At 42.3% G+C, this 13,199-nt stretch overlaps 1 protein-coding gene across 1 annotated transcript; it reads left to right on the plus strand.

Moving 5' to 3' along the window:
- The first annotated feature begins 8,538 nt into the window (after window positions 1-8,538).
- On the plus strand, window positions 8,539-10,435 carry aplnra (apelin receptor a). Its single transcript, XM_074670581.1, has one exon. The coding sequence runs from the start codon at window positions 8,692-8,694 to the stop codon at window positions 9,775-9,777; it is 1,086 nt and encodes a 361-aa protein (XP_074526682.1). The 5' UTR covers window positions 8,539-8,691; the 3' UTR covers window positions 9,778-10,435.
- The last annotated feature ends 2,764 nt before the right edge of the window (window positions 10,436-13,199 follow it).

Genomic DNA, 13,199 nt, shown 5'->3' on the forward strand with positions numbered 1-13,199 from the left:
ATAAACCTTGTGCAGACTTAAAGAGTGTTTTGGGGGTAAAATTAAACAATTAAAGCTTGCTGATTATCCCAGGTTTGAGTTCATGCTTTCACTCACTGAGCATTTTCTCCCTCCTGGTTTTTCTCAGTGCACGTTAGGTCTACGACAGCTCTTTCATTCCTGTCCTGAAGGAAATGAGAATCAAACCCTAAGACGTCTTGAGACTGTGACTGAAAAGTCTGCAAAGCACCTGGTGCTCACACAGAGCTGCTGTTGACTGGCAGTCCAAAAGAAAACAGAAAAGCAGTTTTCTGAAACACAGGACTGACTGATTAAAAAAAAAGACCCAGACTTTCACCACACCAGAATAATCTTGAGCGTTTTTCTCAAACGTGCTCCTCAGGATATTTAGCACATGTCAGAACATCCTGTGCCTGACGTTTTCCAAAGCTCTTATTTAAACATGTCCCTGTTGGGCAAGGTGGTGGGGAGTCATATGGTGGGTGACAAAGCTGACCAATCAGCAGCAGCCCCAACAACTCTCCCGAGGAGGAACAGGCTGCAAAATGCCAAGTCTTAACACATGCTGAAGTCTAAGGCCCCATTCACATGACAACTTTTCGCCCCAAAAATCACAATGAAAAAAAATCTGTATTCACACAGAAACAATGAGGGCCTGAAAACGCTGTAGTAAGCATGCCAGGCCTGTAGTTGGGGCTATAACTGTCTTATCCAGGGAATGCTTTTGAAGTAGAGTTGAAATAGTCATCAGGTATATTCGCAAATGTTGATTGCCGCAGATTGAGCAGCACAAGCACAACATGGTAGTCTGTGACAATATACATAAAGCGGGGTGTGACATCAATGTTTCCACTAAAAATGCCGGCTTAGTGTTTACACGACAACAGTGGCTACAGCATTTCAGAAAAAAATCCACTCTGGAGGCCGTGTTTAAAAGTTTCGATTTTTGGTCGCTCAAAATGCTATTTTCATGTAAACTAGAGGCCAAAACGCGACAATACCTTCGCATTTCATCTTAAAACAGTTTTCGTGTAAACAGCTTCTTAAACAAATGTAAAGGTTTAGAAAATGCAGATGGACATATAGAAAAATAAAATACTCAGAATAATCAAGCACAAGTTGTAAATACAGAAATAAACAGAGAAAACATGATTTCATGCCTCTAAAAACCTTTCCACTTTTCACTACATATTCAACACTCCACAGTCTGTCTTTTTTAAACTTAACCAACGGCTACAAAGAAGACTCTGTAACTCAGACTGACTTTTAACACATCTCACCAAAAGGGGTTTAATGACTCAGAGTTTATTTTCAAAAATATCTCTTACAGATATCTAGATATCTTAACTTTTCAAGTGGTCTACTTACAGTCTGATAAAGTCTGTGTCATTTTAAAGGAAGGATATTCGGCTCTTCCAATATAGACGACAGAGCTGTCTTCAAACACTTAGTCACTTTAAATATGTACAAAGTAACATTGAAAATAGTTTCCTGCAGTCGTAATAATCCAACAAGGTGCTTTTATTAAATTCACATTATTAAATGAATAAATGAGATGATGTTGAAATGTTTCAAAGTGTGATTCTCTTACAAAACAAATCAAAAGACTAAAATCTGTTAAAATTTTTCAAATAAGGAACTGTGGTAAAAACAAAAATTTGCTGAGTTGTATCTCGATTACCCATCTTTAAATATTTTTTTTCCAGGTCTAGGTTTCTGTTTTAGGACCTGAAGCGAAGAAGCGGTCAATCCTCGGCAGCAGAGTATGCAGAATGTGATACACAGGGACTAATTTCCTCCTAATTGAGCCGCAGGGTTTTTGTTTTGTCAGGAGATTTCAGGCCAAATGGAGTCAGATTCCCGCAGATCTCCTGGGATGTCTGTCTGAGGGGCCGGGCTGGACTCTCACAGAGCCAGGAGATCCCAGCACCCCTCTGACTCCCTAATCCCTGTCATTAACTCCCCTACACAGAGAGAAGCAGCCTCTGCCCTCTCATCAACACTGTCCTTTGTCCGCTCATTTCTTCCTCTCTTTCATTAGACTCATCTCCCGCTTATTTATTCCCCCTCTGGTTATTGTTTCACACTTTTTTTTCAGACCCTTTCCTTCCTGATGTTTCCCTGGGAGTGCAGGTGAAACATAAAAATCTGCACGCCAAGTGTTTCACCTCTACGCGTTATTTTTGAAAACAACACATCAGGGTACTATTTATTGTCACGCCATATTTTTTCTTACAGCTAACAATCTGACCTATTTCTTTTCTTTCTGTTTTTTTTTTTTTTATAAAATCAACAGTGTCAAGGAAATATTTGTCTCCTCAGCGAATCAGACCATCCCTCAGATAAAAATCAGGACACAAGCAGCTATAATAAAACAAAAGTCTGACAGGAGGATCTTGGTTAGAGAGGACAAACCATCCTATTATAGAACATCCTGTGGTGCTCGCTGTTTTGTCCATTCACTGACACACACACACACACACACACACACACACACACACACACACACACACACACTCACAGTGTAGCTAGGAGAGGGAGGATGAGTGTGGGGGTGGTCCAGGGTCCTGAGATGGGAGAGGGGAAACACCTTGTGACCCGGTTGTTCCTGACCGAGCTACTGGAGTAGCAGAGAGGACGAGGATGGACGAAAGAGGAGCCCTGCTGGACAGCTGCCTGTGTGTGGGTCAGCAAGTGCTGTTAGCATGTTAGCCTGGAGTTAGCATTATCATTATCTCCTGATGTCTGATGCAGAGTTATGACATCCTGATTCAGTGTAAAACAAATAAAACTTAGACTAACAGTAACAATCCTCACCATTTAGTGAGTTTCAGTGTGTGTGTGTGTGTGTTATCTCCTGGCAGACGTGCAGAAAGGAAGGTAGATAAGTCATAAATAAACAGTGAGGGATTTGTTTCTCGTGACAACAACAGCAGTGGACCGTGCGGTAGCTTGGCTCTGGCTCGGTCATGTTTGGGTTTCCACACAGACGACAAACACGACCGTCTCCATGCGAAGAGAGCAGTCAGGACAAAATCTTTGCTCAGTTTATTAACTCTGAGAAAACTTAGCACAAAAGCAAATACATGTCAATTTCACTGGATTAGACTGAGTGTTGAAATAAGCCAATATGCATGGACTTCTGGAACTAACACTACCCACAATGCAACTAGACTGGCGTGCTATTGTTGTAATGACTGATGTAACCTACAGGTGAACAGACCAAGAGGTAAACCTGGTCTGCAGAAAGATGTTGAAGTGTCTTGATCAGAAAACTAGGAGGGTTTAAACTTTTGTTAAAGAGGCGGTTAGGAGTTTCTAAGTGATCTTGAAAACGTCTCCCTTCTAGATATATGCCTGATTGTAATCCACATTTCAAAATGAGATTATCAGCACCAATACAGGTTCTAAATGCTACTTCTTAGGGTGTATTCACACCTGAATCGTTTGGGACAGTTGTTCCAAAACAGGGGGCAGCCCCCCCAAAAGTCCGGTGTGTTTGGGCATATGTGAACACAGCAATCACGCTCGGATGCGGGACAAAACAAGTGGGTCGAGATCGCCAAAAATAGGTGGTCTCGGCTCGCATCCATACGCGCCCTGTAGCGGTTCCTGTGCAGTGAGAACACAAACGGCCCAGCAAAATAGACAAAATGCTTACCTGAGGGGCTGTCTGTATAGTTGTGAGGGTAGAATGTGTTGTTGTGCACCCATCAGAGCCCGTTTTTGTCTGCGGTGACGTTAGCCGGCACCTTTTTGTCTCAAGACATGAAACAGGATATTATTTTCCAGACGCAGTCAGGACTCCAGGAAAAACTGCACATGTTGTTTATAAAGCACACACTGGTACATAAGCCAGATTAACGCTGTAATGTAAACTAGCCACACACATTGTTGATGCTCCATGGCAGGTGAGAACATGAATGAATGAACGAAGATAGGGACACTCATCGTCTTCTGAGTATGATTTCTGACCAATAAGAGAAAAAGTCGATCGCACGTGACATTTGTTTAGACCTTTAGACCTTGAGACTTTTGCCTTGTGAACACAAATGAACCAAGTGACGACCCCTACACTTGTATCGGTTTTGACCCTGAATCGGAACAAAGCAAACAAGCCACAGGTGTGAATACACCCTTAGCTTCCCAATTGGGTAGAGTGGGACTGGATTGATTTACGGCTCGTGGAGAGCAGTTCTTTTATAGATGTGCAGGTTTAAATCTTCAACTAAGTGATGCAAATTTTTCCACTCCTCTGTTTTCCAACTTGTGGGAAAATATGCAAAAGTCCTCAACAAATGTTTGAGAAAGTGTCTTAAAATGGATATAAAGACAAAACACTGGTCGTGATTGTTTTACTTTGTGGCTATGTTGATAGATCTAGATATCCTGATTTAGATGGATTCCTGTCACATTTACAGTGACACACAGAGCAAATCATTCTGCACTTTTTGCACTGTTAAACATTTTTAGACAAATATGAATATAAACATAACATTGTCACTTTTACCAGGATGTGATGACAAAAATGTTTTAACAATAGAAAACAAAGTCTTAACAACCAATAAATTACAGAGGCTGAACTTTTTCCACTAAACAGAACTTCTAAAGTAGAATTTTTCTTCCAATCTCTCAGCAAACCAAAACTGCATCCGTTGATTGAACCAGATCTGGGTTACAGGATCATTTAAACAACAGGTGCCTTGCTCATCAAGAGAAAAGTGCTGAGAGCGACAAAAACCAAACAATAGAGCAGCCTTATCAGCTCAGACATTTCTTATGATCGGGTGGAGTCTATTCGCTCAGGGCTCAGGTCAAGCAAAGGCAGATGTAGGGAACAGATAGCTGTTTGAATTATGGCTGACCTCAAGCTCAGGAGTTAAATGAGGCTCACGCTGAAAAAACACAATGAGCTCTGGAAGTTATTTTCAGAACTTTTATTTTGCACTATGAGACTGTTTAATGCTTGTGCTTATTGTCAATATTTTTCAGTTTTTATTGCAGAGGAATTGAAAGCAGAGCTGCCAGTGAGCCTCAGATAACCCTCATGCTGACGAGATGCTGTGCCAATTCACAAACCCCTCAGCAGGAGCAGCGCCCTCGCACATCTGAGGGTGTGGTGCTGACTCCACAGCACAGGAGTGCGACGTCGTCTGACACAGCAGAGTCGGCACTTAGCGGGCCGACGTGAAAGATCCACGGCTATGAATCACAGGTAGATATAACATTTGACCAGGTGGCAAGACGAATCAGGCTCCAGTGTTATTTTGTGATCTCTTGTTCTCATAAAGGGAATTAATCAGAGACAGTGTGCACTTATAGATCTGTCTTTACTGTCAAATAACTTCCTCGTGTGACCCCATCCCCCCTGTGGCCTGGGTCCTGTGGTGTCTCAGCAGGCCTGATTTGTGAGGCCGGTGTCTGCTGTATTGGCCACAAATCAAAGATGGAGGAGGAGGAATCTGTGTGCTGCCATCAATTCTTACACTTCAAACAAAGCTGGGGTCACAGATTACACCTTCAGTCACTTATCTGCTGCGAGGAGCAGACCAAAGCTGACACAAGTCTGTTACAGACGCACCCAAACGACCACGGTGAACTCTGCAAAGATGAAAATCACACATCCTCCCCTCAGCTGTCTCAAAATCCTAATGATGTTTTTCAGTTGAATGAATTTAGCCGATGGTCAAAGTGAGCCAGGGGCAGTAATATCACAGCAGAAGGGTCATTACAGCAGCAGATCAAACACAGCCACAGCTGCTGCAGTGACACATGTGTGGTCCAGGCCTGAGACAGCAACCCCTCTGACAAAACGCACAGAGCTGAGGTAACATGTGGTGAAACAGACTGATGTCAGAAAATTAAAGCATGTTATTAATAAGACTAACCATAGAGATCATTTTGTGGGGAAAAGAGAGAAACGTAACCCCTCGCTCCCTGCTGATAATCATCCACCCACCCCCGTAAAACCTCCTCAGGATCAGCAGCAGGGCTTTATCTTGGCACCTATAAAGTCTCTGATTAACAAGTGAGGAGCCCCTCTGAAGATATCCAAGACGAAGGTCTAATCTGGCCATCTGTTTCTTATCTACGTGCCTTTATTTTTTAAATTTACTAATTTATTTGTATAAGGGATACCAGGTCTGTGAGCAGCAGGCAGCCAATCCTCTCCCTGGGGATTGAGGTAGAAGTGGGACCTACCTGGTGTGTCGTGTGTGTGCGTGTGTGTGCTTTGATTTTAGAAGATCAAGCAGAATAAACTGTGCATATTTCTCTAACTGAAACAAATTCCTCCCTCCTTTTTTTTATAACCTATGAATACATAATCCTGTAAACTGAGCTTTGTGTTCCTGACTGGACAGGCGCAGCAGCAGCAGTTGTGTCTCCTCGAGGGGGAAACTTTGCACTAAAGTAATGTTTAACTCCTCTCAGACTGAAATACCTTGAGAGTCCTTTCTTTCACCTAATACATTTCTCAAGGTATAAACAGTTTAATGATTTACATTGGATCCATAAAGTGAATCCCATTGGAAACTGGAGAGAGAACTATAAAATGAACATACATATATATTGTTTATATTGTTGCAGACTTAGTTTAAAGTTGCATGTCAGGACAAATAAAGTGTGGAAAAAGAAGTATGCATTTTCATATTTACAATGATAACCATGGATTTTTAGTTATTCACAAGACCTAAAAACCAAATTTTCAAAACTCATATACATGTTTTAATAGCTGATTTATGTTTTGAAGTTAAGTATATGTCAGGTGATAGGAAAGAGTAAATAAATGTCATGTGATAGATTAAAACGTTAATGTGAGTCAGAACACAGCATCAAACAGCTAAAACCTGACATTTAAAGATATTTAGCATAATAAAATGTATACGGTTTTTTTTTTGAAAGATATTTTATTATTCTTTTTTTTATTTTTTACAAAACTAAGAAAGATCAACAAAAACTATCAAAAAGAGTACATAAACAAAACCCAAATATATCCCACATTTTTAAATAAAATCTCATACAAAAAATAAATAAATACAGTACAGAGAAAATAAAGAGGAAAGAAAAAAAATCAAACATAATAAAATATCTTGCAAAAAAAATAATTAATAATAATAAAAAAAAAATGTATAAATTGTGCTTTCATTGGTTGAAACTTGTACCAAATTAGCTCCTCCATGATCAATCAGCAGGTAAATGGACATGTATTACCAACATGCATCACCATCAGGTTTAATGAATAGGATCTAGAAATAGACGCCGTTAGCACAGTGATGTGTCGATGCGAGGTTTCCTTTGGTTTTGTAGCAAACCGCTGTGTTTGCTTCGTCTTTTCTGATGGAAATCAATCCGCAGACTTGAGAATTGGATTCACACATGCGCGAGCGGCATGCTGACTTTTAATCTAATCTTCAAACAGTTTGAGACACCGTCGATCTAATTACAGAGTGAGGCAGGTCGATAAAGACAGGTCGGGGTAATATTTCAGAGCTGTTATTAAAGCTGCTTCGTTTAATAAGTGGGCACGAAAAGGGAAACTGAACCATAGTGGGCAGTTTACGGGTTTAACGGCCGATTTTATGTAATTGTTATTTAAACGAGAAGCTGAAATGTGTTCGGACGTGTTCCGCGCATGAGCAGAAATCCACCTTTCTCAAACGTGACGGTTAAATTGACAGATTAAAAAAAAAAATGTAATAATAAAAGATTTTATTTAATTTTTTTTTTTTAAAAGGTGCAATTTTAGAAGCCTGGTGAGTTTTAAAGGAAGGACAATTAATTTTCAAATATAATGGCACCAAATAACTTTGTTTTCAATTTGTAATCGTGGAAGTAGTAGTAGTATGAGCAAACGCAATTTTTGTTTGTTCTGTTTTCCTTTTTTTTCCGTTGAAGTAGTGAAAAAGGTTGGAAAAAGTGCTCCATGTTGTTTCATTGCATTATAACTTTTAGGTATCATTACTGAATTTTTTACCCATAATTCTTAGCTTTAAGTAATGAATAGTAGAAATGGTTTCTATAAGCCTGCAGTTTCATATATGATTTACCAGTGGAAGGTTAAATTGCTGATTTATTATTGATGATCTTTGGATAATCTATTTACACAACATATTTATAAAGAGTTATTGATTTAAAAAAGTTTTAAATACAGAAAAAATGAAGTAAAAGATGGAAGGTAAAGCCTGTTTACTAAAAAAAAGTGTCAGAAGTCATTGATATTACACCCAGATCCCATACTTGTATTTTACTAAAGCTAGATTCACCAGAAATGTCAAAAAGTTGTTTATAAAAGTTTAAAAGCTCTTGAGAACTTTTGAAAACACAAAGGGTTTGACCCCTCACTACTCCTTCCCTCCATGCAGAGGGATAGACTCCCCTGTAGAGATGAGACAGGAGGAGGAGAGGGAGGGGGCTGAGAGATGTTTTACTGTGAGTAGGAGGAGGGAGGGGGGTCGTCCTGGGAGGGAACCAGGGGGTGTGGAGGGTCGAGTTTAAAAAGGCAGACAGCGCCAACAGTCAGTCACTCTCACACACTCGGCCCACTCCTCACATTCCCAGCAGCAGCAGCAGCAGTGGTGAACTCAGCACTACCTGCCATCCTCTGAGTGTTTTTGTGGTCCACGTCAGGAGCTTTGGATCTATACAGGACTCTAATTGAAGGATTTTTTCAAAGATCTTTTCCTCTGCAGCATGGAGACCACCACTGGGGAATATGCAGATAATTATGAATACTACTTTGACAATGAGACTGCCTGTGACTTTTCAGAGTGGGAGCCCTCCTACTCCCTCATCCCCATCCTCTACATGCTCATCTTCATCCTGGGCCTGTCAGGTAATGGCGTGGTCATCTTCACCGTCTGGAGGTCTAAATCCAAACGTCGAGCTGCAGATGTCTACATAGGAAACCTGGCCCTTGCTGACCTGACCTTTGTGGTGACCTTACCTCTCTGGGCGGTGTACACGGCGCTGGGCTACCACTGGCCCTTTGGTGTGGCTCTGTGTAAGATCAGCAGCTACGTTGTTCTGGTCAATATGTACGCCAGTGTCTTCTGCCTCACCTGCCTGAGCTTTGATCGTTACCTGGCCATCGTGCACTCTCTGTCCAGCAGCAGGCTGCGCTCTCGGGGCACTATGCTCGCCTCCTTGGGTGCTATCTGGTTCCTGTCTGGCCTGCTGGCGGTGCCTACTCTGCTCTTCCGAACCACCGTCAACGACCAGAACAGCAACCGCACTACCTGTGCAATGGACTTCAGCCTGGTCACCATGAACCAGAGGCACGAGTACCTGTGGATTGCAGGGCTCAGCCTTTCCTCCTCCGCCTTGGGTTTCCTCCTTCCTTTCTTGGCTATGACCATCTTCTACTGCTTCATCGGCTGCACCGTCACTCGCCACTTCAACAACCTGCGCAAGGAGGACCAGAAGAAGAAGCGTCTGCTGAAAATCATCACCACCTTGGTTGTTGTGTTTGCAATCTGCTGGACTCCCTTCCATGTGCTGAAGAGCATGGATGCCCTCTCCTACCTGAACCTGGCTCCAGACTCCTGCGGCTTCCTGCGCTTCCTGCTGCTGGCTCACCCCTACGCTACTTGCCTGGCCTACGTTAACAGCTGCCTCAACCCGTTCCTGTACGCCTTCTTTGACCTGCGCTTTCGTTCCCAGTGCCTGTGCCTGCTCAACCTGAAGAAAGCCATGCATGGCCAAATGAGCTCCATGTCGTCCACGCTCAGCGCCCAGACTCAGAAGTCAGAGATTCAGTCTCTGGCCACAAAGGTGTAGAGAAGGTGTGGAAAGATGGAGCAGTACTGCAGGTCGGTCTTAGCTCCAACCACTGGAACACTTGTAAAAAAAGACTTTGGGTGTCCGTTTCACAGCTGATTTGAAGAGATGATGAACTTTGAATTGCCACTGCTCACAGTCATGAATCCATAAAGATGAGGACACTTTGTAAAGTTTTCTGGACTTGAAGCTTGAGCCAGCTGGCTGAGCTCTTGAGCTACTTCATTCCTCAAATTCTCAGAGAAAAAAGGGTTTATTTTTGTTTCGTCCTGCTCTGCAAAAGCTCTCATTTCTACCACAAAAGCACACACTGATGTCAAGAACTGTGCCTCAATCTACATGCAAATCTGTTTACACTGGAAGAAACATAAAGCTGTACAGTATTTTCATACCATAGCATTTTTTTCCTTTGTCAGATTTATTGCTGTTTTGTTTTAAAAGCACTTGTTGAATAAAAAATGTGTGAGCAGGGGGGAATCGGCCAGAGCAGATGCAGTGTTCCTCCTAAAGGTTGTTGTTTGTGAAGTTAGGAGTCTGCAGAGGGGAGGAGGAGGGGGAGGCGTAAGGGGAGAAAAGGTGTTGCAGCTTAATTATATAGTTTGTGGAGAGGAGACGGGGGGCAGACAGGCAGATGGCAGTTGACAAATGTTGTTGTAGAGCAGGACTGGGGAGGGTGGGGTCGGGTTGGGTGGAGGGGTTTCACGGTGTATTCATGGCACTAAAGGGGGGGTAGAGAAACTGTAAATAAATGTTCTGATCTGATGCATATATGTTTTATTTTTTGACATCACTGTAACTAACTACTGTATTAAAGATGTGATCTATGAACCAGATCTGTTAGAGTCTTTGAGAGTGGGTGTGAAAGTTTGAAAATGTGTTTTTAAGGCGTCTGAACGGTGGGGTCTTTTGAACTCCAGCCTGTGGTTTCACATCAGTTTCATTACACCAGCCTGTTATCTCAGCGCTAAGCATCTCCTGAGGGTCAAAGCTTTGTCATGAATGCTTTGCATCTGGTTTACACCTCCAAACTAATAGATCTCTAATCTCTATTGATTCACAGCCAGTATCCAGACTGTAACCGGATTATGCAAAGTGACCGTCATCCTGAAAGTGTGTATTCAATACCCAGCTTTGATTTCCATCTGATGTGGTACTTTAACTGTTCTTAAAAGCAGTTATCTGCCTGAAAACAAGACTGCTATTCGGAAATATTTCAGCTGTAGATGTTTGCAGCAGATTGCTATCTGCCTGTAAGTCTGGTTCTACCTTTAAAGAGCAGGTTTTTCTTGCAAATGTCCCAAATTTCTTGCTTATTGCAGAGGTTAATGCAGGGTTTCTTTATAGGGTAGTACAAACAGTGAAGTTTACCTTTAAAATGATCAGTAAAAATGAAAAAGATTGATCTACAACTGCAAAAAAAAGTGCATACGATGTTTTTCTTTAGCTAAATAAGTCAAATTTAAAGTACTTTCATTTTACCTCAAACAATGTTATTTAGCATCACAAAAGGACTGTCAGCATCTATTGAGGACTATCTGTCGGTGGGAGGTAAAACCCACCAAAGCCCACATGTTCCCTGAATAATAGGGTCATTACCAACGAGTGACTCTTCTGAGGGATCCTTTGATTTGACAGTAATGAGCTCTGTTGGACATAATCACTGTTCAGAGATGGCGGCAGTGGCGGCGGCAGGGGGGGGAAGTGGGGGGCTCAAATCCTGGCAGAAGTCGGGCTGCCGAACAAGTCAATATTTGTCCCCACTGACAAGAGATTGCAGTTAGAGCGGTGGTTGGGGCTGCAGGGCGGGGCGCAGAGGAGGAGGGGTGTGCAGATGCTCCAACAAACTGAGCGGAGGAGTTTGCCCGGAAAAAGAGAAACAAGAGAATCTGTGGATGAGGTGAGGAGGGGGAAATCACACATGCTCAAGTTCTCTTTGCATCATATTGTAAAGTAACAACATGTGTGGAACGGTAAGAATGTGGAGCCACATGGTTCATCTTGTCTAACTGTGGGAGGGATCATGTGGTACTTATTGTCCATCCTGGCAGCTGGAGCTGGAAATAGATCACAGGGCGGTTCGCAGTGATGTATGTGAAGGCCTCACCTTGTTCATCACACACAGACAGACGACGCATGCTTTAACCGACGCTTTGTCTCCATAGGGCTGAGCTGGAAGGATTTATAAGACTATTTTATGGTCATTTAGTGCAAAAGTTAATTCATACAAAAGTTAGCACAGGCCATGCAATCTGACTGGACAAGAAGCTTTCCATCAATGCTCGATACACAGCACAACAACACTGAGACTCTGTCTGTTGCTGTAACTCAGCCTGGTTTTCTAAAAACACTTCAGGACAGGAGTTAAAGCAGATTTCTGTCCATCTGTGGATCACACAAGCCACTAAAGTAACCACCACCAATCTCTTCATTTTCTCTTTGGAAACATACAGATGAATGTAGAAACAAGTACCTGCATTAAACAAGGTCGTAGTCTCTGTGACGTCTCCATCTGGTTTCTGAAGCCCAACAGTGGCGGGCGGGCGCCATCTTCAAAATGCTGACTACACCAAACTTATGTTCAGAGATTGTCAAAACACACAATTTAATTTCTTGACACAAAGTGTAGATTATCCTGGTCCGTTTTATTACAACGCATATGAATAGTTAGAAAAAACAATTACCTAAGTGCAGTGTGTATAATAAAGAACTGAGCAACACACAAAATGTTTTCTTATACCAGGCTGTAAACATCTTTAATTTAGCTTTAAAGTCTCACACTGTTTCATGTCTGTTTAAAGATATTTCTTAGTTTTAAGAGCTGGCCTCCAGTGGACATTTGAGGAACTGCAGATTTTTTACTCTGTCACACTGGCTTCATTTTTAAAACCAGAGTGTACTGCTTCTTCAAAAACATTAGAGGTAGGGTCTGCAGGAATTTTTGTCATTTGTTTGTAAACACAACACTCAAACTGGGCTCCTCCTCCTTGGCTCAGTGCCAGCAGCAGCGCACACCCACAGCCTCCGACCGAGACTATGTGAGCACATTCACTAGCCCAGCAACCGCCTGTAGCATCGCGTTTCTACATGGGAGAGACTCAAGAGTCGTGCACCTGACCTGGCATGTTAGCACAAGCTAATCATGGGTGTTTGACTCATACCTGGTTAGCAGAAAGCTAACTCACATTGCTCTTTGTCACCTCTAGAGCTGCTCTCCAAGTGCCCGAAAGTGAGTGAAGGTTGAGACAATCATCACCCTTGTTCAGGAAAGAGCTTTATCTGTTTGCTGTTTTGTTTCACTTTTTTTTTTTTCTCCCCCAGTTCCACGTCCACTATCGTAGCTGCTTAAGTTAGCTTCTTCCACTCGCTGTCATCAACACACTAAATCACTTGGGCACTGTGACTGGCTGATGTAATCACACTTT

The sequence above is a fragment of the Halichoeres trimaculatus genome, unplaced genomic scaffold (genome assembly GCF_033239565.1).
Source record: "Halichoeres trimaculatus isolate MK-OKI-2021-1 unplaced genomic scaffold, fHalTri1.1 fHalTri1_scaffold_5, whole genome shotgun sequence".
In the NCBI taxonomy this organism is placed as follows: domain Eukaryota; kingdom Metazoa; phylum Chordata; class Actinopteri; order Labriformes; family Labridae; genus Halichoeres; species Halichoeres trimaculatus.

What these genes read in the sequence shown, in the direction of transcription:
- aplnra (XM_074670581.1), top strand. Translation starts at nt 8,692, where the DNA reads ATGGAGACCACCACTGGGGAATATGCAGATAATTATGAATACTACTTT.